The sequence below is a fragment of the Acomys russatus genome, chromosome 13 (assembly GCF_903995435.1).
Source record: "Acomys russatus chromosome 13, mAcoRus1.1, whole genome shotgun sequence".
NCBI lineage: Eukaryota > Metazoa > Chordata > Mammalia > Rodentia > Muridae > Acomys > Acomys russatus.
In genome coordinates, this window is record NC_067149.1 from 13,050,643 (window position 1) to 13,078,480 (window position 27,838).

The window sequence follows — 27,838 nt, forward strand, 5'->3', positions numbered from 1 at the left end:
CTCACCTGTGGCATGTGGTAAAGGTTCAGGCTGAGTCTGGCAAGGTTTTGGTGCTGGGTAGGAAGGGGTACCGGGAGGGGAGGCACAGGATTGGTGACTTCCGTGGGCCATGGCATTAGATGACCAGGAAAGCTTGTTCTGTCAGTGTTAATGGTCTATTCATCATGGGCTGTTGGTGCTGATTCTGTAAACTTTATTATTATTATGATTTTATGTGTATGGGTATTTTGTGTGTATGCACCACGTATGTGCCTGGTGCCCACAGAGGCCAGAAGAGTGTGTCATCAGATCCTCCGCAACTGGAGTTAGAGACAGTTGTGAGCTGCCATGTGGGTGCTGGGAATAGAACCGGGTCTTCTGGAAGAGCAGCAGCCAATTCTTAACCTCTGAACCATCCCTCCAGCTCACGAAATGCCACAATAAGATACCATTTATCTGGTTTACTGAGCTTTAGACCTTTCCTTAAATGTCATGTCTGAAGCAAGAGACAGAGCTTAGTTCTGGCCAGATAGGGAGGCGGGAAGTCTGAAACAGATGAGCTAGCCTAGAGAAGAGAGTTAAAAGGGAGAGAGAACAGCAGGACAAGAGTGGGTGGGTGGAGTTTAGAGGTACAAGTCTGGGCCCTTTCTTGTCCCCTTAGATGTGTTCAGGCCCCATATGTGTCCCTAAGGTGAGTTGGGGGGGTAAGCTTGTTATCCACCCCCCCCCCCATGGTCCTCCTGCCTTTCAAAGACAAGAAGACATATGCTCCCAAGGGCAGTGCAGATGATTGCTGTCTGGTCAGGGCAGCACAGATGGCCTCTGGGGTATGGCTGTCATCCTGGCTTGTATCTATGAAACCTTCATGGCGTTGTGCTAGCCCTCGTTCCTCGCTCATGTCCTGGTCCTGCAGGATTGTGGGAAGCCCGCTGCCGCTTAGAGAGAGCATCCCGAAGACAGGCCCAGGCTGTTCTAGGTAGACAAAACGTGTCCGTCTCCCCCCCCCCCCCCCGCGCCCCATCTTTGGAAATAAGCCACTGGAAAATGAAGAGGACCCCCTCCCCCCAAAACCTGGCTGGGGTCTTGTGTGTCTGAGGGTAGAGGCCTGACCACACCCACCTCTTCCCGAGTACCAGTGGGTCAAGAGTACAGGACACTCAGGTGCCCCTTCTCGTTGATGGGGAGTTAGAAGACCTGTCCAGGCATAGTGTGTGACAGGGTGAAATGTGTTGTGTTGTGCTATACTGTATGGAGTGGTACAGTGTAGTGTGGTGTGGTGTGGTAATGTGGTAGGATGTGATAAAGCATTTGGTGTGGGGTGGTTTGATTGTTACGGCATGGCGTGGCGTGGTATGGAGGATGGGCCCTGGCCTGCCACGCCAATCTGCATCACAGATCCCTGATGGCCATTGGAAGGCAAAAGCCCCGAAGGCACCTTGACCCAGTGATTTTACTTGTCTATTTCTGTGTCTTCCAGTGTGACCCTTACATCAAGATCTCCCTAGGGAAGAAATCTGTGAGTGACCAGGATAACTACATCCCTTGCACTCTGGAGCCGGTATTTGGAAAGTAAGTGGGAAGTGCCTTCGGCTTGGGGCCAGAGGGGCCAGTGTGAATCACTCACAGTTCAGTGGGCAGATGTGACTGCCACGATTTGGCTACTTGGGAAGTCTCTATGTCCTGGGGCAGGGCCGTTGTCTTGGATCTTTTGATTGTGAGCACAAGCTTGAACCCTGTCAGAAGCTTCTGGCTAAGCACAGAAGCAATCATCTCAAAGACCGGAGACCTACGAGCACTCAGAAGATGCATTTCTTACAGTCTGGAGTCCCCGTGTGCCCTTCACCCTACTTCCCCATTAGTGCCTTATGTGACTGGTACATTTGCCCAAATGAAGACATTGTCACTGGTATGCTGTGATTAGCTAAGAGTCTTTATGAGGAGTTAACCATCTTCCACCAGTGTCCCTTACTGTCCTTGTCTTTCCCAGGCACCATGTTACCAGCAGTTACTCTTTTAGTGCCCCATATGCTTCTGTGGTAGGCAGCTGGGGCATGGAGGTAGACCTGAGGCCAGCCAGGGCACATGGGACTCTAAGATCAAGGGAAGAGGGCTAAGTGCTATGGTATGTGGGTGGCTCCTGGGTTCGGTTTGGTCATATGTTTTGGGGTGAGGGAGGCCTATGGCTGTTGTTTCTCTAGCACCTGTGGAATCCTGGTCTCCCCATGTAGCAAGGAACACATTGAATCCATACGTTGGCATCCATATGGTTGTTAAGTTAAGGTGTCTTTGCCTGAAGCTTTGGAGAGAGTTAGTCCCAGCCAGCAACAGTTTGCCACTACCATGATTAGGAGAGGAGAGAAAGTAGAGAGAAGAGGTTTGATGAACTCTGGCGGTTGGTGCTGGGATGGTGGTTACATGGAGGGTGGTGTGTGTGTGTGTGTGTGTGTGTGTGTGTGTGTGTGTGTGTATGTGTGTGTGTGTGCATGTGTGTGTGCGTATGTATGTATGTGTGTGTGTATGTGTGTGTGTGTGTGTGTGTGTGTGTAGACCCCACAGGAGCTTCCTCCAAAGAGCTCTTTCCATAAGTCTTCCTTCTACTCCATCTTGGAAGCTGGTGTACAGCCCTCAGAGTTCCTGAAAGTAGGTCCAGGGTATGCCCTCAGTTACAGAGTTTCATATCTCTGTCTCCTGTGCCATGTGTTCCATTTTATTTGTCTGTTTATTCACTATGGGGTACATAAACCAGGCATCCAGCTCAGTTTGGGAAAACCTGGCACACATGTATACACACACACACACACACACACACACACACACACACACACACACGGCGGGGTGGGGGGAAGCACAAAGGCATGAGCAGTACAGCTGTACTGTGGGCGGCTTGTTTTAGGGACTACAGGAGACCTGAGGAAGGCAACCTCCCTAGGATGGCTTTCAATGTCCTGCCCTTGCCCTGATGCCCCTTGACTCCCCATGGGGTGGGTGGCATCAGGTCTGCAGTGTCCTTGATGCCACTGGCCCTCCTGTAGGATGTTTGAACTCACCTGCACCCTACCCTGATGCCCTGTGACTCCCCACGGGGTGGGTGGCATCGGGTCTGCAGTGTCCTTGATGCCACTGGCCCTCCTGTAGGATGTTTGAACTTACCTGCACCCTACCCTGATGCCCTGTGACTCCCCACGGGGTGGGTGGCATCGGGTCTGCAATGTCCTTGATGCCACTGGCCCTCCTGTAGGATGTTTGAACTTACCTGCACCCTACCTGTGGAGAAGGACCTGAAGATCACACTCTACGACTATGACCTCCTCTCCAAGGATGAGAAGATTGGGGAGACAGTCATTGACCTAGAGAACAGGCTGCTGTCCAAGTTTGGGGCTCGCTGTGGCCTCCCACAGACCTACTGTGTGTAAGTGTCCAGAGCTAGCTGCTTCCCAGTGGCCAGCCAGCCGCGCGCGGATTCTTAGTACAGCCCAGGTGTTCTGTCCAAGAACCCAACTCCGGAGCTCAGTGGTTCCCACTCCCCAGATGAGCAAATGGAGGCTTGTAACTGGCAAGATTAGAATTGGAATCTGTGTATCTGGTTCTTTGTCATGTTATCCCATTTAGCCTTGTTACACCCTTTTTTGAGATAGGGTTACAGTGTAGCCCTGGCTGTCCAGGAACTCACTTTGTAGACCAGGCTGGCCTTGGACTCAGAGATCCACCTGCCTCTGCCTCCTAAGTGCTGGGATTAAAGGCGTGTGCCACCACACCTGACTTCAGTCTCTGGTGACATACACCAAGGTCCGCAGGGTACTGGGTACCTGGAAGGAGAGACGGAGGGAGGATAGAGAGAAGGAAAGAAGAAAATATTATAATGTGACTGCCGGGCCATTTTTGCATTGGATTTGAGTTCCAGTTTTATGAGTCCTCCAGTCCTTTGCTCATTGGGACTCTGTTCCTTCCTCAGTGAAGTGGGGTGCTGAGCTATCAGAAAGGGCACCAGCTGGGACAGTGAGTGGTGGACGATGTTGTGTGAGTGAGGGGTACAAAGGCTATTGAAAGCTCCTCACTCTGTGACCTTGGAGTGTCTCATCTTATAGTCTTGTACTTGGGCCCTAGCTCTGGACCAAATCAGTGGAGAGACCAGCTCCGCCCCTCCCAGCTCCTCCACCTCTTCTGCCAGCAGCATAGAGTCAAGGCCCCCGTGTACCGGACAGACCGAGTGACGTTCCAGGATAAGGAATACACCATCGAGGAGATAGGTGAGCTGCCCTGGAGCCCCACACTGTGGTGGGCTCTTCATCTCATCACACCGTACGTCAGCAGAGTAAAGAAATGCCTGTTTGTGGGTCAGAGGTCAGGGTGGAGCCAGGGTCAGAACTCTGTCCAGAGCCTTGGTGAAGTCATCCAAGGATGTCCTGGTTAGCCTTGATTGTCTTCTCGTCACGGCCCAGAGTCATCTGAGAGTAGCCTCAACCGAAGAAGTGTCTAGATCGGGTTGGTCGGTGGCCAAGTCTATGAGAGATTGTCTTGATTGATGCGGGAGGACTCAGCCAGCTGTGGGCGGCACCATCTCTAGGTAGGAGGATCTAGGCTGGGAAAGCAAGCAAGCTGATGCATGAGCTCCTGAGCCGACAAAAGCAGAAACCTCCATGGTTTCTGTTCAGTTCTTGTCTGACTGCCCCTCAGTGATAGATGATTTTAACTTGGAAGTGTAAGCCCAGTCAGCACTTCCATCCTCTCTGTGTTTTTGGCCACTGTTTTATCATGGCAAAAGCCAGCAAACTAGAACAGAAGGTGAGATTTCAGGCAACTGTAAAGGCGGGGTGGGGTCGGGGGCAGGGTCTGCCTCCTTTTGGCTTTGGTGGTCAGAGCTTGTGGTATATCCACCTCTGAGGAGCCCTCCCTACTGACTTGTGCTAGCCTGCTTGCTTGACCTTGGAGAACATTTCCAGCCCCCTACACCTAAGCATCCAGGGGGGTAGCCAACAGGCCTTGCCACACCCCACCCCAACCCACCCCACCCCACTCCGTCCCTTGGCTCTGCCCCATGTGGTAGCCGACATGCCCTGCCACGTGCTCTCCATGTGTCAGAGGTACCCACACTCCCACGTCGCCCACCCAGAGCTGTTCCAACTCCCTGAGGTGTTTACAGGCCCAGCTGGCCCTATGCCTCCTGCTTGTTGCAGAGATGTTTGATGTCAGCGCTGGTGCTGAGGTTATAAAAGGAAATGACAGCTTTGATGCTTGGGCCCCACCCCCTCCTCCTCGGTCTGTGTTCCTGACTCTCTCAGGGCTTGAGCCAGGCTCAGCCATTAAGAATGTGCGTCTGGTTGAGGGGGGAGTCTCATTTCCTCCGGGGGCACCCGCTGCTCGGCTAGCAACTTTAGCACAGGGGCTCTAGGTTATAAAAATCCCGAGGTCCAGCATCTGCCTCACCGTACAGATGAAGCCATTGAGGCCAGGCTTACTTAATGACCTGCCCAAAGCCACCAACCAGCTGGGAGCAGGCCAAACTCCTGGCCCTGAAGCACACACCATATGACCATGTGCTTGGCTCAAAAGAAGAGTGAGCCAATAGCCTATGAGGGTGGGTATGTGGATGCGTGCGTGCATGCATACGTGTGCACATGTACGCATGCATGTGTGTCGTCTCCTGGCAGTGAGGAGCTGCCCCACAGGAAGTAGGAGGCAACAGAAGCATGTGCTTACCTTTCCTAGATGAGTAGGGTCCCAGCTGCCCTGATGCCCAGGTGTAGGGATTCTGCAGGGTCCATGTCTGTGAAATGGGGATGGCAGTGATACTCAGGTGCTCGCATTAGACACGCTCACATTTATGTGAGCAGTGTACAGCACACGGGTCCTCTGTAGAAGTGTTCGCTGTGGTTTCTGAGTGTAGCTATTGTCGTTCACAGAGCAACTTACATGAACCCGATCGTTATGAGCACTGAGATGCCACATTTGTGGGTACACGTTGCTGGGGTTCAGAGTTGGGAGCAGTTAAGAATAGATGGATGAGTGGGCTTTGCCAGACAAGGAAAGTTAGTGTGATGTAAAACAATATTTTTTCCCACAGAGGCTTGGTAGAAAGGACAGTAACAGGGAACTTGTATTCGAAACCTGGAGTCTGTGGGCAGTGACCTTTCCCTAGTACAGGCATAAGGACCAGCACAGTGCACCTTTGTGGGGATGGTCTGTGGTGATGAGGGATTCCCTATGGCCCTCAGGAGCTCTACCCAGCCTTCGAGAGGAAGGTAGCCCTGCTGTCTTGTCTCTCATACCCTCAGCCACTTTTTGTTCTTTCTGGAGCAGAGGCTGGTAGACTCCCAAACCCACACCTGGGCCCGGTGGAGGAACGTCTGGCCTTGCATGTCCTTCAGCAACAAGGCCTGGTCCCTGAGCATGTGGAGTCGCGGTCTCTTTATAGCCCTCTGCAGCCAGATATTGAGCAGGTAAGTCCTTGCCCACTCCCTGCTCCGTGGAGTCCTCAGACCCCAGAGTGCTGCATCCTAAGGATCACCAGAACAGCCAAAATACCACCGGGCACTTTGCGATCTGGTCTCCCCCTCTGTGGCTCATTTCTTCACAGAGTAGTCTACTATGGGTTCTCAGGGCCTACTACATACTGTCTGGGAAATAACACTAGTGTTTGCTTTAGGCTCATGTAGGCCTTGGCTTCTGACTTGCCTGGGCATCTGAAATCTTTCCATTTCAATCTGATCAAAGGGTGTCTCCTCTGTCTCTGCCATCGTAAGTGGTTTAGTCCCAGAAGGTCATCCTGTGCTGGGCTACAGTTGAGGTCTCAGACTAGATCCAGGAACTCTAGAATGGCAGAGGCCCAGAGAGTGGTTGGGAGGGCTGGAGGCTTCTCTTTTGGAAGAGAAGGGAACACAGACAGCAGGCTTAAGACTGGCAGCCAAGGCAGGCTGGTTTGAGGAAGCAGGCTCAGTGCAGGGTGAAGAGAGGTGAGAGAAGCCCAGGGGAAGCTCTGAGGATGCCTTTGAGAGAAACAGGCTCCTTCCTAGGTAAGCTGACTCCCAGCCTCCCAGAGCAGCCCAGGTTAGACCCTCTTGTCCTCCAGCCTCATGATCTTGTAGCTATCACTGAGCCAAGGTACTTTAACTTTTGCATTTTAAGGGAGAGGCAACAGGTTGGTTCCTGGGTTTGCAGAGATGGGGGGTGGAGGTGGGCAGGGAAAATGACTTCTGTCACAGAGGCCCGAGTCCTTATGACTAAACCCTGCCTCCCTGGCCCTCTCTGGCATTGACTTTACCATTGTTTGCACGCTGAGCCTCAGTTGACACATCATGTCCCTGAGCATCTCATGTCGGGAGGGCAGTGATCTCTCCTCTGTAGTGGGTCCTCCATCTGTCTGTTTAGGGTCCCTCCATTCCTGGATGCTGAGCCTCTTCTGGGAGGCAAGCAGACAGGCCCGAGTTTCATTTCTTTTGGCCTGGTCCCCAGGTGTGTACTGTACACTAGGCAGGTGTACAGAAGCTCTGGCTGCTGTGCGATGTGTGTGTGTGTGTGTGTGTGTGTGTGTGTGTGTGTGTGTGTGTGTGTGTGTGTAGAACATGAATGAATGAACTGCTCATGTCTTTACAGGGGAAGCTACAGATGTGGATTGACCTCTTTCCAAAGGTGCTGGGCCGGCCTGGACCTCCTTTCAATATCACTCCACGGAGAGCTAGAAGGTAATTAGCCTGGCTACAGACCCTAGCTGGGTCCGGGGCAGGAGGGCCATCACAGCTGTGGGAGAGAGGAAAGATGGTTGCATGTTAGACAGATTTTGGGCTACTAGGATCTTGGAACAGCTTGTTTGGATCTGGCTAAGTGTCCAGCCAGCCAGGCAGAAGGACTCTTTGGATGAGCTGGCCAGTCAGCTGGGGATATCACATCCTTTCCTGGAACATCTATGCAGAGACAAGTCATTCCCCCTGCCAGGTTTTTTCTGCGTTGTATTATTTGGAACACAAAAGATGTGATCTTGGACGACCTCAGCCTCACAGGAGAGAAGATGAGTGACATCTACGTGAAAGGGTAGGGTCCCCTGGGCCAGCTCCCTACCTCCCAGGGGTGGGCGAGCTCTCTCTCAGGCTGTGGTGTGGACATGGGGAAGACCCTTCCAAGGAGGAGCTCACAGTGGAGGGTCTATGCCTTTAGGGTGTCATTTCCCTCAAATTTCTTTGAGCTAAACTGGAAAGGACTGAGGGTGCTCTTGGGGACCCTCAGAGGCCTTAGATGGTCCTACTCTGTGGTGCATAGTGGGCTGTGTGAAGATTTCCTGGGGACTCCCTTACCAAGTTCTTTCACCTCCCCAGCTCTTCATGGGTCCAGTTAGAGGTTGCCCGCCTTGTGGTGCAGGTCTGTGGGAAATGCCCTGTAGTTGTGACCTTTGAACTGATGAAGGCTATCCTCTTCTGTGTGTGGTTAGCTGGATGGTGGGATTCGAAGAACACAAACAGAAGACGGACGTGCACTACCGCTCCCTGGGTGGCGAGGGGAACTTCAACTGGAGGTTTGTCTTTCCCTTTGACTACCTGCCCGCCGAGCAAGTCTGTGCTGTTGCCAAGAAGGTGAGTGACCCTTGACCTGTGGCACCAGGATCTGGGGGCTTCACATGCTAATGTGATCCCCTAGCTTTTAGCATTACAGCTGACACTGTTGCATGCTCTCTGTTGCTCCTGCGGCTGTGACCCCTGTCTCTGTTACCCACAGGGGTGCCCTCACCATCTCTGTACTCCACTTCTCTTTCCTTCCACCTGCCCCCAGTATCACTGTTGCCGGTGTCTCTGCCTTCCAGGATGACCCATAACTACATAGCATACACTTATTGTAAGCTCAAGTACTGCTGCCACTGCCTGTCTCAGCCATCCACACATACACTGAGAAGCATGGAAGGGCCTGGGACCTGAGGCAGAAGAGTCTAGAGACCCAGCATGACTGTCACAGGGCCAGAGGGTACAGCCAGCTGGGTACACCTTTGAGGGCAGACCTGGCCTGGGCCTGATGGTCGGGGTAGGGCTTAGATTCTTAGCAGCTCCAGGCTTAGGTCTCATCTGAGCATTAGTCTCTGCAAGTCTTGAAATGGTCCAAGAGTGGCAACGTCTTCCCCATACCTGGTCTACCCTCTGAGGTCAGCGGAGTGCAATGCATGGGTATGGGACAGGCTGGTTCCAAGACTCAACGATGCTTTCTGCTCCTTCCTGACACCAGTGGACAGGAGGTGTTCCCGGGCCCTCAGAGTACATGCCTGCATGCATGTGCCTATGTCCTATTGGTCTGATTTCTACCCAGAGGCAGTTCATGGTCCCAGTGTCACAGCCTCAGCGATGCCTCCCTCTCTCCAGGCTACAGTGTGGCTTTACCTTGAAGGGAAGCCCGAACGCACTTGGCTTCCTCGCTCTCTGAGTTCTCTTCAATACATCTCCCCAGCCCAACACACAGACTCATCTGAACCTCAGAGAAACCAGAGTGTCAAGCCAAACATTCAGGAACCATCAAAGGATTAAAAAACTTTTAAGCTTTTTAAGGGCTAAAGGGATTCTTCCACCCAGAGGTGGCAGTAGGTCCTACCAGAAAAGGCAGGCAAGTGTCAAGTCCAGCAATGCCCAGGCTCTCTATAGGTTCCGATCTTGCCTTTCCTCAGAGTTTGTCTATTATAAGCCTATTTCCCTCATGAGCAGATATTGTGCATGTCCGAGAGCACTCACCAAATGCTTAAGTACCTCTCTTTTTGCTGTGGACAGGGAGGATGAGGCTAAGAGCAAAACAGAAAGGGCTGAGGCATCATTCACACCGTCTCCAGGGTTCAGTGAGCCCTATAAAGAGAGTAGGCCTGGGTGAGGAAATTGAGGCAGAGATGTACATTGGTTGCTTGAACAGGAGGGGCCACAGTATTTTTTTTTACCACAGTGGGGGGGGGGGATGTCGCCAGGCCTTCCTGTTTCCTTTGGTGAAGAAGAGAATTTGGTGCTATGACCAGTGATTTGAGACTGATGGGAACATGGGGCAAAGCTGTAGTGATGATGCGAGACATGCACCCGTGCACACACACGTGGCTGCACACAGAGAGAGTGGAGTGGAGGAGGGGTGGGACGAGAGAGTACTAGTTGGCAGCTGGGAATCGGCACCTGGCAGCTCAGAGGGTGCAGTTGCAAGTGCTAGTTAAAAAGTCAGGCAGCACCTCTCTAGCACCCATGGTGAGAAAGGAAAGCTGGGTGGCTTCCTCATGGGGTGGGGGTCGGAGAGTCCAAACAGAATGACTTGTTGAGGCTATAGGGAAAGAGAAGGGTTGTCCTGGTGGAGGAAGGGAGAAACTCACAGGAGCAGGGTGCAAAGGAGCATGGTGCCCAGGTGTGAGGGGACACACATCTGGGAAGGAAGAGAAGACAAGTCCCCATGCAGAGGATGTCTAGATCCAGGAGGCAGGAGGGAGGGATCAGGCAGAACCAGCCAGGAGGGCAGCAGGGCTAATAGGTGCTTTTAGGGGCAGATCCTGAGAGGCAGGTGGGGCTTGCCCACAGTGGGAGCACTGATTAGCTGGTCTGAAGGGCAGGATGAGGTAGGCGAGGTGCAGGGGCTGCCAAGGCTATGGGCTCCCAGGCTCTGTTGCAGAGGCAGCCTTCTGCTGGTGAAGTTTGGGGCCCCTGGCAGGCGGGGGGGGGGGGAGGCCCTCCAGGGACCCCATTAACCAGCCGAGACTGTCGTAAAGTACAAGGTCTCCTTTCATCCCACTTATTTGAACCACCGCTGGTTGCTCAGCCTTATTCCCCACCTGGAGCCCAGCACACCCACTGGGGCCTGCCATGCAGTCAGGCCCCCACCCTGCAAATAAACAGCTAGTAAAAGGGCCCAGGCCAGGAGCATAATGAGCGCCTGGGACCTGGGGGGCTCATTCTCCAGGCTGAGCCCCTGACCAGCTGCTCCCACCAGGGGCCGTTTGAACCTCAGGCTCATTACTGAGCCCCTGAGCCTGTAAACCAGCCTGCTGAGGAATGGAGGCTGCTGGCAGCCCTGCAGGCAGCCTGGAGCTGGCTGTAAAAGCCGGTTAGAGGAAGCGGGCACCTGCAGGAGGCTGGGCCAGGCAGCCCTGTGGGAGGCAAAGGCAAAGAGGGGTGGCTGGGGCCAGCCTTGCTCTGCTTTCCTTCAATGCAGACTGCAGCTCAGGCCATGGGACTATGCATGATGGCGGGCCACTCTTTGTGGACAGTGGCCATGGGCTCCTCTTAGGAAGTTTGGTGATGTGTGGGTGACTGTGAAGGTTGGGGGGGGGGTGTTCATGGCAGGCTTAACGGATGTTGTTTGCTGTGGCTGCTGTGACATGGTACCTGATAGAAATGTAAGAGAGAAGAGGTTTATTTTGGCTCATGGTGAGAAGAGGAACAGTCCATCACAGTGGGCAGGCACAGTGCCGTGACTGCATAGTGTGGGGAATGTGGCTGCTAATATATCCACAGAACAGGATGCAGGGAGTGGGGCGATGCTAGTACTTGCCTGTCTTCTTTATCTCTCCCTATATATTCATTCTGAGAACCCACCCCATGGGATGATGCCTCCTGCAGTTGATGGTGGGTTTTCCCTCTGTTAAACCTTCCTGGAAACACCCTCACAGGACACTACTAGGTGTGTCTTCTAGGTTATTCTAAACACTGTCAAGTTGACAGTGAAGATCAACTATCTCCTTGGTGTCCGGGGCTAGACACGTCTGTGGTTACCTGGGCTGCCCAGCTCTTACCCATATGGGTCCAGGTCTTAGGTTGGTCCCACAGGATGCTTCCTATACTTGCCACCTGTTCAGGTAGAGCCACAGGGAACAGATCAATCACTATGATTGCCCTGCAGGTTGAGAGTCATTAGACCCATGGGTCAACTTGCTCTCATCCTCCCAGATGCCTGGTTCCAGAAGGTGCTGATCTCTGGGATATGGGAGACAATCCAGGTGGGAACTGCTTCCCCCAGCAGGGTGGGGAAACGTCTTGGCAGGCTCTAGGGGTGGAGGTGGGTTGGAGGAGTGGGAGGGAAGATCCGGGGACCTGCCTCAGTGGCAGCTGCTTATAGCAGTGCCTTGCTTCCTTCCAGAGACAGCTGGGATTTATCCTGATGCTCTCTGCCAGCCCACATGTTCCAGAGACCACATGGGCAGTACCCATTTTAGGGCTAAGAGCAGGACCCTGGAACCCAACCACCTGCGTTTGAACCCCAGCTTGCCACTCCCTGTGCTGTGCGTCTGGACATTCTATGTGCTTTGGGTTTCCTCTTAAGTGGTTGGAAGATGGTTCAGGACCCAGCCTAGGAGATGGTGCCACCCACCATGGTCCTCCCTGTATCAGTGAACAATTAAGACACCCCCCCCCCACGCGCAGACAGGCCCATAGGTCGACCTCACCTAGACAGTTCTTCAGTGGAGACTTTTCATTTCAGGTGAATCTAAAGTGTGGCAAGCTGACGTTATTAACCAGCCATCACCTCCCCCCTCCCCGAACACTGCCAAGCTCTTCCTAGTCTTCCTGATAGGACCTGGCTTGGGCATGACCCTCAGGGATACACTGCTGCACAGCCGCTGCCTTCTAGCCTTCCAGGCCAGAGGGACTTCCCAGTTTGCAGCCTTGGAGAAACCTTTCTAACCTTGCTTCCCCAATCCTCCTTTGGGTCAGGATGCCTTCTGGAGACTCGACAAGACAGAGAGCAAAATCCCAGCACGTGTGGTCTTCCAGATTTGGGACAATGACAAGTTTTCCTTCGATGACTTTCTGGGTAAGCCTCAGTTCTATCATTCTGAGCTGCCCAGGACCCCGAGTTCAGGGTCGCATGGTCACCAGCATAAGTGAAGCATGCAACACAGAGATACGTCAGAGAGAACAGGGTGGCCCTGGAGTGGGTCCTCAGCAGAGGTGATCCTTGAGCCATGTCAAATGGTGGGACTCAAGAAGGAAGGGGTCACGGTGGGGCCATGCTGGCACTCATGGCTGCCTGGCCTCACTTCTAACAAGGAGGTACCAAAGATCCCAGGTCATGCCAATCTAGCAATAGAGAGCCCAGAAATGATGGGGGTCAAGTCACTGTTTCTCCTTATGCCCCAAGGGCTGTCCTAATGACCAAGGGCTCTGACTGGGCAGCCTGAGAAGCCACGCTGGGGCACAGGGAGTTGGGCTGAAGGGTAGAAGTGAAGATGAGGAGGGCATTGTATAAGGCCAGCAAGGAGTGCTGAGAAAGAAACAAGTTGGTAGCAGTCCTGCTAAAGGTAGGAAAATTAGTGCTGACACATGGTCTGTCCATACATGGGATATTATCCATATATACAAAGAAAAGAGTTGCTGCTCCTGACTCCATTTGATGGCCCTTGAAAACATGCCAAGTGACAGAAGCCAGCAGAGGAAAGACAAAAGTACTGCGTAAGTCCATGTCTCTGAGATGCTCACACCTGACAGATCTAAAGAGGGCAAAAAGGCTGAGGAGATGGCCCTGCCACTAAAGTGCTTGGAGTGCAAGCTTGAGAACCTGGCTTCAAGCCCAAAACTTACATTTAAAAAACAAAACAAGCACAACAGTCAGATGTGGTGGCATTTACTTGTAATCTCAGAGCTGAGGAAGTAGAGACAGGATTTTGGATACTCCAGTCAGCATAGCCTACCTGGCCAGTTTCAGGCCAGTGAGAGACCTTGTCTCAAACAAAACAAAACAAACAAACAAACAAAAAAACCCCACACACAAGGGGAACAGCACCTAAGGAATAATATCCAAGATTGACTTCTGGCCTGTTCAGGCACATGTACCTGCATACATGAACGCGCACATGCAACACACACCCATGCACGTGTGCATGCGCATGCGCACACACGCACACCCAAAGCAGGGAAGAGTAGATTAATGATAGTATAGGGAGCAGTGTCAGTGGACAGAAGAACAGGTTCCTTTCTAGGTGCAGGAAATGTTCTGTAGTTAAGAGGAGGTCTATGGTTGTGTTACTCGACTCTAGGTTTGAACATGCGTAGAGTGGTGATTTCTTTTAAATTGAAGATTTTTTTTTTATTTTATACATATGAGCATTTCGTCTGCATGTATGCACACCCCGTCCATGACCAGTGCCCACAGAGGCCAGAAGAGGATGTCAGTTCCCTTGGAACTGGAGTCACAGATGCTTGTGGGGCATCCTACGGATCCTCCCAACACTCACCGGTGGTGATTCTTCTTCATGGTTTTGGGATAGGTTCATTTTTAAATTATTGACCTCCATATATATTTTTTTATGTATCAAAAATACGGGACACATTGCAAATAGTTTCTACCATTTTAATTTTTAAAAACTATTTAATTTCTAATATGTGTGTCTGTGTAGGTTTCTACACAGGAGTGCAGGTGCCGGTGGAGTTCAGAGGCATCTGCTTCTGCCAGAAATAGAGTTACACGGGGCTGTGCACTGCCCAACATGTGTGCTGGGAGGAGCCTGTGCAAGTGTAAAACATGATCTTCACTGCTGAGCCATCTCTCCAGACCCTGCCTTTAAAATACTATGAAGTCTTTTTTTTAAAACTGATTTTAGGCATCAATATATCCTTTATAAATGAGGCTTTAGAAAATTTATTTCAAAAGAAAATGTCATCTTTATTGAGAAAAGAAGCAACATTCAAAACGATAGTTTTTTTAAAAAAAATGAAACTTAAACCTTTAACAAACACTGCCTTTGGACTCCCTTGGATTTTGCTTCTTTACCATCGACTGCATTTCCTAGTCACATATTTTTTTTAAAATATATTATTTATTTATTATGTATACAGTGCTCTGCCTGCCAGAAGAAGGTATTAGGTCATATTATAGATGGTTGTGAGCCACCATATGGTTGCTGGGAGTCGAACTCAGGACCTCTCGAAGAGCAGTCAGTGCTCCTAACCTCTGAGCCAACTCTCCAGTCCCCTAGTCACATATTTTATATCTCAAAAGAGAAACAGAGAACATGGCCCATGTGGGCCAGCGTTCACCTGCCCATTCAGATGTCCATAGTTGTTACAGGAAGATGATTCACGCCCAGAGACATTTGAATGGGAAAATGAAATGTATTGTCTTCCTATGGTAGCATGATTCAACTGTACAAAACATATCGGCACCTAAGGACAGATGTTTGCAACTACAAGAGGCATGTCCACATGGACAAGACAACGCTGATGTCCAGGGCTGAGGGGACGAGGGAGTTGCTGCATAGTAGGCAGCGGTTTCTTTTAGGGGACAGGAATAGCTGTGCAACTCCATGACTCTACCTAATGTCACTGAGTGGGTCATTTAGAATTAGTGGGGGGCTAGGAGATGACTTGGTGGGTAAAATGGTTTCTGTGCACAAAGGCATGCTGCTTACTGGCTTGCTCCGTGTGGCGTGTTCAGCATGCTTTCTTGTACAACGCAGGATCACCTCCCTAGGGGGGGGTGACCTTGCCCACAGTGCCTGGGCCCTCCTACATCAATCGTTAATGAAGAAAATGGCCCACAGAACAATCTAACGGAGATGGTTTCTCAATCAAGATTCCCTCTTCCCAGATGACTCTAGCATGTGTTGAGTGGAATAAACAAACTTAACTAGCACGCGCACGCGCACGCACACATCTATACTATATGGACGTGCATATATATATGTATATATACATACATATATGTGCATGCATGTATTTTGCCATTATAAAAATCATGATGGTGTGTGGAGGCCATGGGCGTATGAATTTAGAAGTACTGGAGAAATGGCGTCTGTTCTCAGAGCGAGGAAACAGAACGGGGAGGTTACACACTTATGCATGATCGGATGGTGAGGGCCTGAATGGAGAGAGCAAGAGGCCGTGGACAGGAGCCAGGGAGCTGATGGAGCTGACCCTTGGCTGAACCGTGAGACAAGCTGAAGAGGGTGACAATGAGCTCTTAAATCTGCCCACCCAGAGTGGCCCTAAATGGACAGTGACTGGGGCATCCTCTAAGAGCATTGCTCTTCCACAGGCTCCCTGCAGCTGGATCTCAACCACATGCCCAAGCCAGCCAAGACGGCTGAGAAGTGCTCCTTGGACCAGCTGGATGACACCTTCCATCCAGAATGGTTTGTGTCCCTTTTTGAGCAGAAGACGGTGAAAGGATGGTGGCCTTGTGTGACAGAGGAGGGTGAGAAGAAAGTCCTGGCGGTGAGTCTTTTCTCTCTAGTCCAGGGGAGGGCATGGAGCTATCTCTGCCATGGAACCCAGGGGCACAGGCACGTGCTGTCCTCTCTTCTCTCTATTATTTTTCTCCCTGTGTGCATGCTCATGTGTATGTGTGTGTACAGGTATGGGGTGGGGGTGAGGCCAAAGGTCAGTCTTTGGTGCTAATCCTCGGTGCCAGCTACTTTATTTTCTGAGATGGGATCTCTCATTGGCTTCCGGCTCTCTCATTAGGGTAGGCCATCTGGACTAGCAAGCCAACAGGGAACTGCCTGTCTCTGCTTTCCAAGTCCTAGAATTTCAAGTGTGTCACCAGGCCTTGGTTTCTATGTGGGTTCTGAGGATCTAGCTAAGGTCCAAAGGCTTGCAGGACAAACACTTTACTGACTGAGCCTTCTCCTAGGCCCCCCTCTGTCTGTCTGTCTATCTTCTAAGGTGTTTCCCCTCTTCCTATTCCAGCCTTCCTCTCTCAAGGCTCCTATTTCAGGGGAGACCTGTTGAATCGGACAAATGACCTTAGAGAGATTAATTCTAAATATCTCTGTGATTGGGGCTTCCTGCTGGATGGACAGAGACCATGCCTCTTCTGTTCCATGTAGGACCCTCTCAGGGATCCCCTTTCCTCCTCCTCCTCCTCCTCTTCTTCTTCCTCCTTCTCCTCTTCCTTTTGGTTTTTCAAGACAGGGTTCCTCTGTGTAGCCTCAGCTGTCTTGGACTCGCTTTGTAGACCAGACTGGCCTCAAACTCACAGAGATCCATCTGCCTCTGCCTCCCGAGTACTGGGATTACAGGCATGTGCCACTGCGCCTGGCTTCAGGGATTATTTTTTGCCTGACAAGAGGTCTGCTCTGGTAGGTGGAGGATGGGTGGCTGGAGGATCAGGATGAGCACTCCTTTCCTGGAGTCCACAGCACCCCCAGGGACAGAGTTAATCCCTGACTGGTTCCTTAGACAGAACAGTTGGCCAGCCCTCAAGTGGCCCTTGAGGTAAAATGCTCTCGTTGTACAAAGACTTATGATAACCAATAAGAAATGCATCCCAGAAGGAAAACTAGCAAGATACATGCACAGATAACTCACAGCATTATTACTGTGACTCATTACATAACACAAGACAGTCAGTTCCCTGGCAGTTAAAGAACTATTTTATTTTATTTTTTAAAATATATTTTATTAATTTATTCATATTACATCTGAATTGTTATCCCATCCTTTGTATCCTCCCATTCCTCCCTCCTCCCATTTTCTCCTTATAAAGAACTATTTTAAAAGATGCTTTTTGGTTTATTAAATTAGATTGAAAAATGAAAAACAAAAAAGAGAAAGGTTCATGCTGGTGAATTTACAGGAGATGAGCCTCGCTCCCTCTGCTGGGGAATGCATGGTCTGCCTCACTGTGTGTGGGGCAATTAAGTACCACACAGTGCAGGATTTAGCAACATCTGTGCCCTTGGACTCTGCCATCCCATTTCTAAACTCTCAGCTCAAGAAATAACTGGATAAAATTAAAAATTTAGGTTCTGAGTTGTTTGTTGTGCTATTATTTATTTATTTCAAGGAGCCGAAACAACATAAAATGAGCCAAAATAAGCAGTTACTAAATAAACTATGGTCAACCAACCTTAGTCTGGTTTGCAATCATTAGAAACCAAACTTTAAATAATATATAATTATATAGTGAAATACCTCCCCCAGTGAAAAAGCTATGGAGCTGCATACACAGGGCTGTGTCTCTGTGTCTCATATGCTTGCAGCTCTGATGAATAAGAACTTTGGAAATAGGGGGCTGGAGGGATGGCTCAGTCCTTTTCTAGAGGACCCAGGTTCGGTTTGCAGCACCCACATTGTTTGGCTCACAGTTACCTGTAACTTCAGCTCAAGGGAATCCAGTGCCCTCCTGGCCTCCTCAGTCACCTGTTTCTCTCTCTCTCTCTCTCTCTCTCTCTCTCTCTCTCTCTCTCTCTCTCCTCTCAAGTAAAATAAATTTAAAAAATAAGATAAAATAAAGGTTAAAATGGTAACAAAACAAAACATGCTGGGAACACCTGTCTCCATGTAGAATAAGTGGGTGACTGCCCCCTTCTGCACATATTTCTGTAATTTTTGAATGCTTCTGTGATTAGAACAACCCAATGTGAGATATATATATATATATATATATATATGGAGAGAGAGAGACAGACAGACAGACAGAGACAGACAGACAGACACACACACACACACACACACACACACACACACACACAGAGAGAGAGAGAGAGAGAGAGAGAGAGAGAGAGAGAAAGAGAGAGTCATAGCTTGATTTTCTGCTCTTATTATAAAACACAAACAAATTCAGCCTGAGGAGGAAAAGGTTCCAGATTATAGCCCATCACAGAGGGAAGCCGAGGTAGAACTTAAGACAGGAACCTGGAGGCAGGAACTGCAGCAGAGGTCATGGAGGGGAGCGATTTGCTTGCCTCTTCTGGTTTACTCAGCTACCTTGCTTATACAGCCCAAGGCCACCTGCCCAGGGACAGCACCGACCATGTCAATTGACAACTAAGAAAACACTCCATAGATGTGCTCACGGGCCAATCTTTTCTAGACAGTTCCTCAACTGAGTCTCTCTTCCCACTTGACTCTGCTTTGTGTCAAGTAGGCAGTTGAAGCTAAATGTGACACGTGTTTATTTTATCTGATGTTTATGCTTGTGTGTTTGCATGTGTACCATATGTGCATAGGGTCCAGTAGAAGACAGAGCAAGGCATGGTCATTGTGAATCGTCATCTTTCTGTGAGTGGGGAATTGAACCAGGTTCCTGGGCAAGACCAGTACGGACTCCAAACTGCTGAGCCATCACTCTAGATGGCGCACCACAACCCTACATTAAAAAAACAAAACAAAACAAAACAAAAAAAAACAACAGTGTAGTTCTTCTGTTTGTCCTGGTTTGGCTCTGCTCTGGGTCACTGGCCAGATGTCCCAATCAAGCTCCATTGATGTCCACAGGGGAAGCTGGAAATGACCTTGGAGATCGTTGCAGAGAGTGAACACGAAGAACGGCCTGCTGGCCAGGGTCGGGATGAACCCAACATGAATCCAAAGCTAGAGGATCCAAGGTCAGTCGATTGGCCCTGGAAGCAGGCCGCTGCCACCTAGGAGGCACCCAGTAGGTAGCTTTACAGAGGCTATGTGGTCTTAATGGTTTCGAGAGATGCAGGCCATGGACACAGCCTCAGTGAACACTGGGTTCATCGATTAATTCGTGAAGCAGGTGCAAAGCCAGGCACAAGGTGCAGGTGGCTGAGGCAGGAGGATAGCAGGTTCCAGGCCAACATGGGCTACATAGCAAGATACTGTGTCAGAATCCAAAACACAAAAACAAGCAAACAAAGCAAAAAGAAGTGGGCCCCATAGAAGCGGTTCCCTGTGGGTTTTGTGTCAAGTGTACTGCATTAGGGTCCTGTATCCTAGACTCCGCCCTGCTGGGTAGTTCCGCTATTCACAGAGGAGACTTGGCTTAGCAGCCTTAAATGCAGTCACTCCAGCTAAGAAACTCAAGAGAGGAAGCTAGGGTTTTCCAGCCTCCTGGGCAATTGCTGAAGATGCTATGGGGACTCAGTTCAGGGCCGTGTTTGGCGCCACCCACCATGGTGCCCTTGAAAGAGAGTGTAGGTGGCTAACTTTATCAGGGTGCTGTCCTCGTGCCGTGGGGCTAGAGAGTGGGGAGAGGCACCTTTGGCCCAGGATGTTGGGATTTGATGGGCAAAGAGGGAAGTGCCACGACTCAAGGCTAGCCAGCAGATGCTTAAAAAGAACAAGACTGAGACACAAAGCCCCTCTGTGTTCTTTGAGTTGTGGTACCCACAGGAGTGTGCAGTTCTTCCTTAGGAGTGAATGAGTGAAGATCGGCTTTTCTGGCCTCTCTATTCTCCATCCTTCCAAAGCCCAGCCCAGCAGTGTACACGGGGTCAATCAGCCTGGCTTATCTGGGGCCCAGTGTACTCTCAGCAAACATGGCATCCTGGAAACTCAGCCCTGCTCCCAAGCATGTGCTCTGTGACTGAGGATAGGTTCAGAAGGAGAAAAGGACGTAAGGAAAGGGTCCTGAAGATGGGGCTCAGCAGCACCAGGGATGCAGGTGACACAGGCAAGCATCATCTCAGCAGAGGCTCTGGGAGGATGGGCTGAGTGCTCCTGCCATAGTCAGACTTTTTAACCTACCATCCCAGCTGATAGCAGTGTCTGGAGGAAACAGTCCTACAGAGGTGCTCAGCTGACCCCTGGGATCTCACTTCTAGGCGCCCTGACACCTCTTTCCTGTGGTTCACCTCCCCGTACAAGACCATGAAGTTCATCTTGTGGCGGCGCTTCCGATGTGCCATCATCCTCTTCATCATCCTCTTCATCCTCCTCCTCTTCCTGGGTATCTTTGTCTACGCCTTCCCGGTGAGCAGCCTGTTGTGGGGAGGTGCTACCTTGGGAGAGTCCCTTGCTTTTCATATGTTCCCTGGATCTGGTGGCATCCAGGTCACTGGTTAAAATCAGAGGTGGTTGCACCACTGAAAAGTCCACTCCAGCCTGGTGGGGGAAACACTCAGAAACTGCATCCCTGGAGCTTCCAGCATGACTTGCACAGGAAGTCCACTGGTTGGAGAATCTCTCCTTCCTAGCACTGTGTGATGCTGGGATAGCTTTGGGGAGAGACTTGTGACTCTTATAAGTTTCAGGAGCATCCTGAGACTTGTAAGTTTTGTTTGCTTCCTGAGCCTTATCAATATCAGTGTGGACGAAATTCACACAAGAGGCTTGGGCCTAGTGTGGCAGAGCCATACCATCTAGGGATGCTGGGGCCCTGTTTCTGCCTGTGGTGGTTGTTGGGTAAGCCTCTGCCCTGTCCCTGCCTGTGGCTTTCGCAGCTCTCAGAGGATCCTAAAAATGGCCAGCCCGGAGTCTCTTGACACTTCAGGCCTTGAAAGTGTTGAAGTACTGTTGAGCTGGGACTTGAGTTTTTCTGTTCTTTTTATATGGGGGAAACCCCACACTTTTATTTATTTATTTAATCTATTTATTTTTTAAGATTTGTTTTTATTAATGTGTGTGCATGTATATGCCCATGTAAATGTATGCCACATATATGCAGGTACCCATGGAGGCCAGAAGGGGGCACCATTGGATCTCTTGGAGCTCCAGTTATAGGTGGTCCTGAGTTGCCTGACATGAGTCCTGGGAACAGAACTTACCCTGAGCCATACCGCCAGCCCACAAACGTTTAGCATCAACACTTCACAGCTACATCAGATCCAGAAAGGGGAAGGGACTGGCCGTAGGCTGCACAGCCATCTGTGTGCAGTTCATGACCACAGTTTGATATGGCTGTCACTGAGGGCCATATGCATCCGGGTCACCATCTCCGACCAGAGAGGTGGCTTGGAAAATTATTCCCAGGTGTACTGTGTGATCTGGGACTCCCTGCAGGAAGAAGTGGATAGAAAGGGCTCTTCCACTGAGGGCTAGACACTGGGATGCCTGCTCAGTGCACCTTGCCTCCTGGGAGGAAAAGTTAGGACTACAGCTCACCCTGCATGTTCTGCACAAACCTTAAGTAGCAGCAGAGCTGACTTCCGGGTTTGGCTAGTCAGTCCCCAGCTGCCTTTGAGGCCACATTGGCAGGAAAGCCTTTAATGGCATGCCTGATGGCTGTGGTTATTTGCTGTGCACTGGCTGTGGTCACCTGGCTCCTGTCACAATGTCTGCTGGACTCGGCAGGACACTGAAGTCAGGTGACCAAACTGACTGGGGTCCTGGGTGGGCCCAGGCTGTGAGGGCTGATGTTTGTGCCATTTCAAGGGACACTTTAAGGACAAGAAGATAACAAATACACAAATACAGCATCCTTGTCAGGTCTCCCAGTGAAAGCCGGGTGGTGGGGGAGGGTAGGAGTACAGTCCCCTCTTCCGGCGTGGCTCAGGTCACCTTTTCTCACTTGGTATGGTCAGCTTCTACTCAGTGAACTGAGTGCCTTGAATTAAGTAGGGATCTGTGCCCAGGCAGGGAGGGCCTGGGGCCACAAGGGAGAGAGTGTGAGGCAGAGACCCAAAGGAATAATAAGGTTGCACTGAGATTATAGCTGCGAATTAGGAATCAGGGCTTCTCCAGGCATGGTCCAAGGAGCATTAGCCTCCATGTCACTAGGAAGCTTCTAGGAGTCAGAGTTCTGGCTGGCTCAGCAGGAAGCTGCCCTCTAGCACAGTCAGAATGGAGTAGCCCGGTTGTTGTAGGAGACGGAGCATTGCTCTTGGACCTGGGAACATGGGCTCCACCAACATCTGTGTGTGTGACCTTAAGTGTGGAAGAGGCTGGACTAGGTGAACCCCAGGCTTCTGGGGGGTTCAGGTCAGGTTCTGCTTGTGTTTTCAAGCTGTTGCATCTTAAATAGAATCCCTTATTTAATTGCCTAGAGGGCAGGATCATGTCCTAAACGCCATCACCACAGCTGTTTGAGTGTCTACCCAGTCCTGCCCCGCTTGGCCCTGAGTGGTAGTCTCAGGGCTGTGGCTGGAAGAAAAGCCAGTCCCTTCTACTCCGGGAGGGGGTGGCACTTCTGAGGAGTCTGAATTTCCTCTGGTGCCTAGGATGCTCCTTTCATTTTCCTGGAGTGTCTCCTTTATGTCCTGACCTCTCAGAGCAGCACGTGGAGCACAGGTGGATCCAGGCCAGGCCTTCAGGCTCCAGGGGCCAGCAGGATTAGGCTACACACCTTTTGCTTGTAGGCCTGGCTGCAGTCCAGAATCCCATCACATAGTCGCTTGGCCTGTCTTGTACCTGGGCCTGTCGGCTCACCTGCTTTTAGTAGGTGGGGCAGAGGGCCTACTCTAGCCAGTGAAGGCTACCCAAAGTGAAGCTGCTCCAGCCCTGTTAGACCACCCCCACTGTCTTGGAGGGTCCCCTAGGAGGGATAAGGGGGGCCCTTCTGACTCCTCTGGCCCCTCCGAGCCTACCGGGAGCAGGGCCAGACTGAGGCAGCAGAAGCGATTTGGCGGAGAAGGAGGGCCGGCTTTGTTTCCAGGGTTGGCTTTCCAGGCCAGCGCTGGAGAACATACTGTCCCAATTAGGAGCCCTGTGTTGTGTTGTGTGTTTTCATGGCACTTGAAGGGGATGGTGGGGGAGGGGAGACTCCGTCAGGGCTCTGTGGAGGATGAACCTGTCTCTGATGCCAGCCCCTTTTATGGGTTGCCCTATGTACCCGCACCCCACCTTAAGGCTTTCTGGACAGTGGCTTGGTGATGGGATTAGCCCTGAGCCTCCTGTTTGTGGGTATGAGAGTAGGGGTTGGGAATCCTGGAAATGGCCAGGGTCGGCTTTAGCTTGATGGGTAAGGAATGTTTTAAGGGTGGGGTGTGGAGCCTGCTGTGGGCTAGTAGGTGGCAAAGGCAGGCTGCAGGCAGGTGGTGGAGACCCGGAAGCCCAACCCCTTACCTGCAGCTTTACCCTCAGCCCAATGACAGCAGCTCGCACCCATGTTGACCCTGAAGGGTTCACCGTTGTCTGCGTCTTTGTCTCTTCTTTCTAGAACTATGCTGCCATGAAGCTGGTAAAGCCTTTCAGCTGAGGACATTTGCTCTGGAGAAAGGGGCGCAGGCTGCCTTCTGGCCCAGGACCATCTGCTCCTCCATTCCTCTGGGATCTGGTGGTCACCCTATTTCATCATCTCTTCCCCCCCCCCCCCCCATCCAACACTCCTATGGATGAACTCTTGGTTTTCTCAATATAAAGCAGACAGAAACACAGACTCCTTGACTATGTGTCTACAGTCCCTGAGTGAGGGAGGCTGTGGGTGGGAGGGGGTTGTCTGGGGAAGATCACGGTGCTGGTGGGGTGTTATCACTTCATGGCCAGTGTTTTGGAGGCAGAAACAGCTAGGGCAGGAGGCTTTGAGGCTTAGTGTCTGGCCCAGTGACCGGTATCTTCTTTCTCCCCTGCCCCTTCCCACCCTCCACCTCCCATCCTCCACTTGTCAAGTATGTGCATGTGTGCATGCACGTGAGCACACACACACACACACACACACACACACACACACACACACACACACACATTTTCTGCAGAACTCCCCCCCCCCCCATTTCTAGGGAGTTATCATGTGCTGGTAAGAGCCTCAGGCTGGGAGGGTGGCCTGACCCCTGGCTTTGACCTTGTCACATACACTTCTGCAATCCCTCTGCTCGGCTTCCACACCCTGCTGTAAATATCTGGCTGGATCGAGACACCTTTTCCTTGTGGTCTGAAGCTTGGCCTTGGCGTGGGTCTGAAATTTCCTGCGGGAACCAGACTTAATCCGCAGGAGCAGCAGGACCGCACTCACAAAACGCAGAGCTGGAAGGCTCCCCTCCAAGGCTTCCAGGAGAGAGGCCTCTGCCTCAGGGCTTAGAGTGCTGGCTGTCTCCTGTCACCAGGAGGCTTCTCCTATTTCCTACTGTGAGCTGGTTCCCCTGGCCCAGGTCCCTGGGCCCAGGAGGGATTCTCCCCCTTGCCCTCCCATTATCTACCACCCCCACACTCTACCCCCCCATACCCCCCCAGCTCCTGGGGCTGTGGGATTCCAGCTGAGGCGCCATCTGATTGACATGAGGAAGCTGGTACCCAGTTACTCTTGCTTCATGTTGGGCCAGGAGAACCTGGCAGCCAGGCCCCCCTGTCCCGAAGGCTTGCTGCCTGAGCCCAGGATCCAGGGGCACACCTCACCCAGAAAGCAGAACAAGGACCGGCCTACAAGCTCTTTGGGATGGTCCTACCTAGTGAGGAGGCTTTCTTGGGTCTATGCTGTGCCCAACAGTGTATGGCAGGAGGGACAGGAGCCTTTGGAGGAACCAGAGGAGAAGAAGTAAGGATTGCCTCACCTCAGGAAGGGCCAGGGAACTTTGAGATTTCTGAAGATGGGGAAGAAGCAGATACCATCTAGGTATCAGAGACATAGCGGAGAGAAGATGGAGTAGAGCTGGTTTTTGTAGATAGAAAATATTAGCTTGGAAAAGAAGGGAGGAAGGGCGGGAGGAAGGGAAGGAGGGAGGAAGGAAGGAAATAAGGAAGGAAATAATTACATCTGTTTTCTCCAGGTATTAGAACGTAAGAGAAACCCTTTAGCCTCCCAGCTGCTTTGAAAGGGTCTGGAGGGCTACTGTGAACACTATTTCTTTCTCTATTCTGCATGATAAATAATAGAAAATCTATTCAGATGAGTAAACAGACCTCAGTGGTTTCACTGAAATAGAAATATACTAAAGGACGGGCTTCAGGCAAGGACTGATCCAGCTTCATGCCTAGGGATTTGTCTTTCCACTATCCTTTGGGGTGGTTTCTCTTTATAGTTAACCCTGTAGCTAGGATTGGGCTTGAAGCTGCTTCCTGAGACGACACTAGCCATTAAGCAAATCTCAAGCATAGAAATGGGGCTGTGGGATGGATAGCTAGGAGACAAATGTCCTGCCAACACATATGATATTGAGATACTTCATGTGGCAGGCCCAAGGTGAGCTCCAAGGCTGCCCCTGTGAGAGGAAGATGACTCCCACAGGCCGAGGAAGCACCTTTTCATGTTTCAGAGAGGCTCTGGGACTGGGAGGGTTGGAGACCTTCTTGGAACACAGTGGTAACACCTGAGCCGGACAGAATGGTGTCCTACGCAACAGGAGGGTTGTTCCTAGCACTGACAGAAACAGAGCCTTGGAGTCCCATGGAGTGTGCTAGTCATCAGGGCAGAACTGTGAGTGATTCCAGAGAAGATGGCAGTTGTGGGGGCGGGGAGGGGGAAGGGGAGGTTTGCAGAAAGAAGGGCAAGGCCAGGTGTGAAGAGCCCTGGCCAGTCATTGTGGCGAGTGCCTTTAATCCCAGCACTTGGGAGAAAGAGACAGGTGGATCGCTGTGAGTTCGAGGCCAGCCTGGTCTACAAAGCGAGTCCAGGACAGCCAAGGCTACACAGGGAAACCCTGTCTTGAAAAACCAAAGGCAGGGGGAAAGAAAGAAAGAAACTGAACTTCCATTCTGAGGCAACAAAAGAACACAGGAGGGTGTAAAGGTAGGCTGACTTTGTTCAGAACCATGTGTTTAAGAAAAAAAAAATCTAGTCTAGTTTTTCTCCTGGGAGATGAGAGTTCTCTTAGGGACAGAGTAGCTTTAAGTATGTAACCACACTGGAAGATTGTCCTGCTGGAGACAGCTCTGGTGAGCTCACCCAAATTTCAGTGTGGCCTGAGGTCACAGAGGCCAAGCAGGATACTGGGCAGCTGGCATGTGAAGGCTGTTCTAGAAGACTGGCTCAGTAATAAGAAGTCAGTGGTGATTCATTTACTCATTTCTACAAGACATCATATACAGGGAGTGTGTACGTGTGTGTGTGTGGGGGGGGGCACGGTGGCAAGGTACAAGGTTTTATAAGATAAACATAGCTCTGAGCGTGGATCAGGAGGTATGGGCTGGCAGGTGCACCGAGAGCAGCCATCACAAGTTAAAGGCAAGGAAATAGGAGATGGAGAAGTTTGCAGAGACAGACCCTCATAGTAAATGGAGTCCCCACACAGGCAGGCAAGCTCAGACACAGGCTCCCAGCTCCACACATCTTGCTCTGTGGCAAGGTCTGGTTCAGATCTCAAGAACTGCTGTGGAAAGAGCAGGGCGTTCCATGCAAAGCTGGGGCGGTATGGTCCCTGCCCCAGAACCCCGGGGATGAGTAGGATGGCCCAGTGCAATCCCCTCACATGGCCTAAGGTTCTGGGAATGTGGGATGACCAGATAAGCCCCAAGCCACCCTGTATTGTTTGATTTTTATCACCAGCAGACAGTGGGACTGTTTATCAAATCACACCTGGACAAGAGGATTCAAATACTTTCAGGTATTTACAGCTGGGCTCTCTCGCCTTCTATTATAGAAAGTTCTAGAAAGCTTCTTCTCTAGAGCCTCACTTCACCCTCTCTCTTTCATCTGCTGTGGTCAGACAAATCAAAGTATAGCCGCTGTCCTTGGCAATGGCAGGTTTGGGAAGAGGCCCTGTAACTAGGGAAAGTGGTGGGGAGATGAAGAAGGCTTGGGTGTTTCTAGAAAGGTTTTCTAACAAATAAAAAGCATAACACAAACAGATAGACAGACAGACAGACAGACAGACAGACAGACAGACACACACACACACACACACACACACACACACACACAGAGAGAGAGAGAGAGAGAGAGAGAGAGAGAGAGAGAGAGAGAGAGAGAGAGAGAGAGATTGATTTTCATCTTGCTCTTACTCTTGTGGGGATGTGGAGCAATGGCATCAAGGCCACTCCCCTGTGACTGAGGTGGGCTGGCCCAAGGAAGATGGCAGAATGGAGGGAAGGGGCCAAGCCCTTAGCTGCCTGACTCCTGGCCGGATGCCCTGCATGCAGGTCACAAGCTCCCTACAGCTGAAGCCCCCATTGGTTTGTGTTGCCTGGCTACAGAGCTCCACTCACCCCCTGGGAGCTGTCTTGAATAAGGCATGCATGGGTACTATATCTTCATATGGTGTGTGTGTGTGTGTGTGTGTGTGTGTGTGTGTGTGTGTGTGTGTGTGTGCATATACAGCCAGAGCTCACCAATTGGCTAGGCTAACTAGTCAGTGATCTCCAGGGACCTGCCTGTCTCTGCTTCCCCAGTATGGAGATTACAGACATGCACAACCAAGCCTGGCTTTTGAAGTGGATGC

General features: G+C 51.2%; 1 protein-coding gene across 1 annotated transcript in view; it reads left to right on the forward strand.

The window, feature by feature from the left end:
* Dysf (dysferlin) overlaps positions 1 to 23,831 on the forward strand; it is a 205,008-nt gene extending 181,177 nt beyond the window's left edge. Inside the window, exons 45-56 of the mRNA XM_051154820.1 lie at positions 1,457 to 1,548; positions 3,218 to 3,388; positions 4,084 to 4,226; positions 6,277 to 6,416; positions 7,570 to 7,658; positions 7,909 to 8,004; positions 8,399 to 8,540; positions 12,621 to 12,720; positions 15,940 to 16,118; positions 19,125 to 19,234; positions 20,417 to 20,564; positions 23,689 to 23,831. Coding sequence (XP_051010777.1) covers positions 1,457 to 1,548; positions 3,218 to 3,388; positions 4,084 to 4,226; positions 6,277 to 6,416; positions 7,570 to 7,658; positions 7,909 to 8,004; positions 8,399 to 8,540; positions 12,621 to 12,720; positions 15,940 to 16,118; positions 19,125 to 19,234; positions 20,417 to 20,564; positions 23,689 to 23,727 — 1,449 coding nt within the window. The 3' untranslated portion in view covers positions 23,728 to 23,831. The remainder of the gene's footprint in view (positions 1 to 1,456; positions 1,549 to 3,217; positions 3,389 to 4,083; positions 4,227 to 6,276; positions 6,417 to 7,569; positions 7,659 to 7,908; positions 8,005 to 8,398; positions 8,541 to 12,620; positions 12,721 to 15,939; positions 16,119 to 19,124; positions 19,235 to 20,416; positions 20,565 to 23,688) is intronic.
* The last annotated feature ends 4,007 nt before the right edge of the window (positions 23,832 to 27,838 follow it).